Raw genomic sequence first — 4,106 nt, 5'->3', positions numbered from 1 at the left:
GAATCTCGCAGAAGATCTCGTCCGCCTTCTTAGTCGTCTCTTCGTTAAAACTGTAAATTCCCTGTATGTGATAACAACACATTTGTAACAATTGAAATAATATGTTATTTCTCACCAAAATACAAAAGTTTGGATGTTACTTACTCAACGTATTTGTCAACATGTTTGCAATTCATTAGCACATATCGATGTGCTTGTTGTTTCTCTATATCAGTTAGTTGGAAAGTTAAAACACTGCCTACTGGTCGACCAATTTGTTTGAAGATATTGCTTTGAATATTTTCAGCATAAAATGGCACATCATCAACACGCCTAGATCGGTTAAACCTTGTTTCAACCCCTTCTAAATACCTTGAGCAAAATGTAAGACATTCTTCAGCAATATAACCTTCAGCTATTGAACCTTCTGGGTTTGCTCGGTTGCGTACAAAAGACTTTAAATGTCCTAAGTACCTAAATATATAGAAATAAGACATTAGTAGATGCATTTATCGATAATCTAATAAAGAAAACTTTAAATATCCAAAATTTAGTCACCTCTCAATGCTGTACATCCATCGGTATGGAACAGGACCTCCAAGCTTAACCTCATCAACAAGGTGAACAACTAAATGCACCATTACTGTGAAAAATGATGGTGGAAATATCATTTCCATATGGCATAATGTTAGCACAAGTCGACTTTGAAGGTTATCAAGCTCTTTGACATTTAATACTCTACTACATATTTGTCTGAAAAAAGAACCCAATTCTACCAAAACCATACAAACTTGATCTGGTAATAGATTACGTATGGCAATTGGCAATAGATGTTCCATAAGAATGTGACAATCATGACTTTTCAATCCATGTATCTTGCGATTCTTCAAATCAACACATCTTGAAATATTACTTGAGTAACCATCTGGCAGTAATACACTCTTTAGTGTTGCAAGAAATACATCTTTTTCTATATTTGTCATTGTAAAACAACTTGGAGAGTATTTTCCATTTTCATTAGGCCAAAGGTCATCTCTTATACCCATTGACACTAAATCCATTCGAGCATTTAGATTATCTTTTGATCTTGCAGAGTCATTTAGCAAAGTAAACAACACATTGTCAAAAACATTTTTTTCAATATGCATGACATCAAGGTTGTGGCGCAACAAATTGAATTCCCAATAAGGGAGTTGGAAAATATACTTCTCTTCTTCCATTGTTGCGTATCACCATCTTCAATTCTTCTCACTCGTGATCTTTTCCCCTTCTCAGTCATTTCTAGGTTTTTCCCAAATGTAATATTGATATCTGCAAGCTGATTCAAAACATCTGAACCTGACAACATCTTTGGCGGACTTCTCAAATCTTTGGTTCCATCAAATTTAGAGTTGTGATGTCTATACCGATGAGAAGACCCTAAGAACCGACGATGACCCATAAAACACCACTTCCTACTATGTGGAAGGCGATTTGGCAAAAAATCAAAAGTTGCATGAGGGGCATGCTAGCCCTGTATGTGTATTCCACCCAGATAAGTTACCTAGCCCAGGAAAATCACTAATGGTCCACATTAGAGCTGCATGTAGTTTAAAAAACTGACCCTGTGAAGCATCAAATGTTTCTATTCCAAAACTCCACAACTCATTTAACTCTTTAATCAATGGTTGCATGTAAATATCTATATCATTCCCTGGCATCTTTTTCCCAGGAATAATCATAGACAAAATAAATGAGGTTTGTTTCATACATATCCATGGAGGCAAATTATAAGGAATTAAAATCACAGGCCAAGTGCTATGAGTAGAACTTTGATGTCCAAATGGATTGAAACCATCCGCAGCTAACCCAAGTCTAACATTTCGTGGGTCAGCAGCAAATTCTACATGGACTTCATTAAATCGCTTCCATGATTCAGAGTCTCTAGGATGTCGCATCAACCCATCTGTTACTATCCATAGCATGCCATCTCATATACTCAGCAGTTTTAGAAGACATAAACAACCGTTGCAACCTAGGCTTAAGAGGGAAGTAACGCAACACTTTAGAAGGTTTTTTTTAAACTTGCTACCACAACGCACATCACCACCATTCTTCCCGTTTGGTTGTTTCCATCTTGAAGTATGACATACTTTGCATGTTTCTGCAGCTTTATCATCTCCCCAGTATAGCATGCAATCATTTGGACATGCATGAATGCTAACATAATTAAGACTAAGTCTATTGATGGTTTTTTTTGCCTCATAGAAAGAATCAGGAAGCCTTGCTTGTTCAAAAGCATCTTTTAACAATTCAAAAATCATAGACATTGCTTTATTGCTTATTCCACCCAAGCACTTGATGTGGTACAACTTCAACAAAAATGATAATTTTGAGTACTTGCTACACCCTTCATACAACTCTTGATTTCCATCTTTGAGCAACTCATAAAATATTTTACTGTCTTCACTATCCTCTCTAGGTAATACTCCATCCCCAAGTAGTGTTTGTTGTGATGTTGAAGGTTCATTTATACCATGTGAAATATGTGCAAAAGCATCATGAATGATATTTACTTCAGGATTCTCAATTTGCACATTAGTAGGCACAACATTAGGAGTGCTACTAAAAGTGTCTAAAGATCCCCCTTCACCATGCCAAATCCAATTAACATATCCAGGTACAATCCCATCACAAATTAAATGTTCTTTCACGTCAAATTTATATAACCAATACCTAAATTTACACTTTACACAAGGACACAATATTCTTCCTTCAATACATCTATGCTCAATAGCAAAATCAATTAATTTGTTTACCCCTTCTATATATTCCAAAGTATTTCGCTGCAAATTAACCCAAGATTTATCCATGCATAATCTCTATATGAAGATTTTTCAAACTTTAGTAGTTTAGCATACAAGATCTACAAAGAGAAAGAAAGATGAATTGTCATATGTATAGAATGATGAGACCACATATATGCATATAGAGAGAGAAAGCGAGGATATATCGAGAGATTAATTTTAGGAATGCATCCTGCTTTAAAATGTGAATTGCTTTATATGTTGTGTTGTGTTGTTCCAACATTGAGATGTGGGTGAAAAGATGGAAATAACCCAAAAAATAAATTAACTTATAATTTAAGATGGTTAATGAAAACAGCCGATAAAATGGTTACTAGCATTTTATCTTATGATTTAAGTTTTGTTGTTAAAATAGCTGCGGTTAGTATAACTGCCACTAAATAAAGAACATGCAGAGAGAATTTACTTCAAAGAATCACAAATAAATTAAAAGGAACAATTGCTGAAAAATGGACTACTAACTTGAACAAGGCAACAGATTCATGCTTATATATATATATAGAATTTTGATGCCAAAAAGGGAAGGAAACTCACTCAAGAATGTATTCAGGTTCATGCATAAAGTTTTTCAACCCTGCTTCAAACACATTACGTGCCACCTGCATGAATACACAAAAAATTATAAAATACACAAAGGGGCCAAAACATAAAAAGAACCAAAAAAAAGTTCCAAACCTCATTTAAAACTTAGACACACTAGAATTGAGAATTTGAGGAATTAGTTCACCTTAGCATATATCCTTGTTAAGACAGAATTCAACAGTAATAAAAGAACAGATAATCTTACCATATAACCTTAGTCTGTAGAACAAACACAGATAACTAAAAATGAAAGAGATAAGAAGATAACTTGAGAAGTGGCAATAAAGATGCAATCTTGGATAGCTTTTGTATTCCAAGTCTATAGGCAGTAAAAAACATTAATAACCCCAAAGAAGGAATAATTCAACAGTAAGATTAACAACTATAAGTCTTGTTTAAATCACAATGATACCTGCACTCGAGCGTTTTTTAATCCTTGCTAGAATAAGATGCAAAGAGTATTAACTGCAAAAGCACACGTACCACAAAAATCAACGCGTTAGCTATGTGTAAAACAGAATAGACATAATTCTTCATATAAGAAGTTTCCTTCTAAAGCAATCTAAGAAAACAATCACCAAGAAACAAAGCAAATTATTATTATTATTTTTTACACCCCATGTATAACACTTGATAAGCAAAATATTAAAGTAACTGTAATGTTAGAAAATGACTTTGTATTCGAACAACATATTAAAT

The 4,106-nt window shown here is 34.0% G+C and overlaps 1 protein-coding gene across 1 annotated transcript; it reads right to left on the bottom strand.

The window, feature by feature from the left end:
- Positions 1-238: 238 nt before the first annotated feature.
- LOC109152520 lies at positions 239-1,199 on the bottom strand. Its single transcript, XM_019300222.1, has 3 exons — positions 538-1,199; positions 371-453; positions 239-270 (listed from the first exon to the last, which is right to left on the bottom strand). Exons 1-3 carry the CDS (start codon positions 1,197-1,199, stop codon positions 239-241), a joined length of 777 nt encoding a protein of 258 aa, XP_019155767.1.
- Between the last annotated feature and the right edge of the window lie 2,907 nt (positions 1,200-4,106).

The sequence above is a fragment of the Ipomoea nil genome, unplaced genomic scaffold (genome assembly GCF_001879475.1).
Source record: "Ipomoea nil cultivar Tokyo-kokei standard unplaced genomic scaffold, Asagao_1.1 scaffold2423, whole genome shotgun sequence".
Lineage (NCBI taxonomy): Eukaryota > Viridiplantae > Streptophyta > Magnoliopsida > Solanales > Convolvulaceae > Ipomoea > Ipomoea nil.
The sequence above is the reverse complement of the archived record's forward strand: the minus strand, read 5'-3'. Positions and strand labels throughout refer to the sequence as shown.

Coding starts and splice junctions, on each gene's coding strand:
- LOC109152520 (XM_019300222.1), bottom strand. CDS start 1,199: ATGGAAGAAGAGAAGTATATTTTCCAACTCCCTTATTGGGAATTCAAT. Junction 454..537: donor TGGATGTACAGCATTGAGAG/GTGACTAAATTT, acceptor CTATATATTTAG/GTACTTAGGACATTTAAAGT. Junction 271..370: donor AGGTTATATTGCTGAAGAAT/GTCTTACATTTT, acceptor AAATATTCAAAG/CAATATCTTCAAACAAATTG.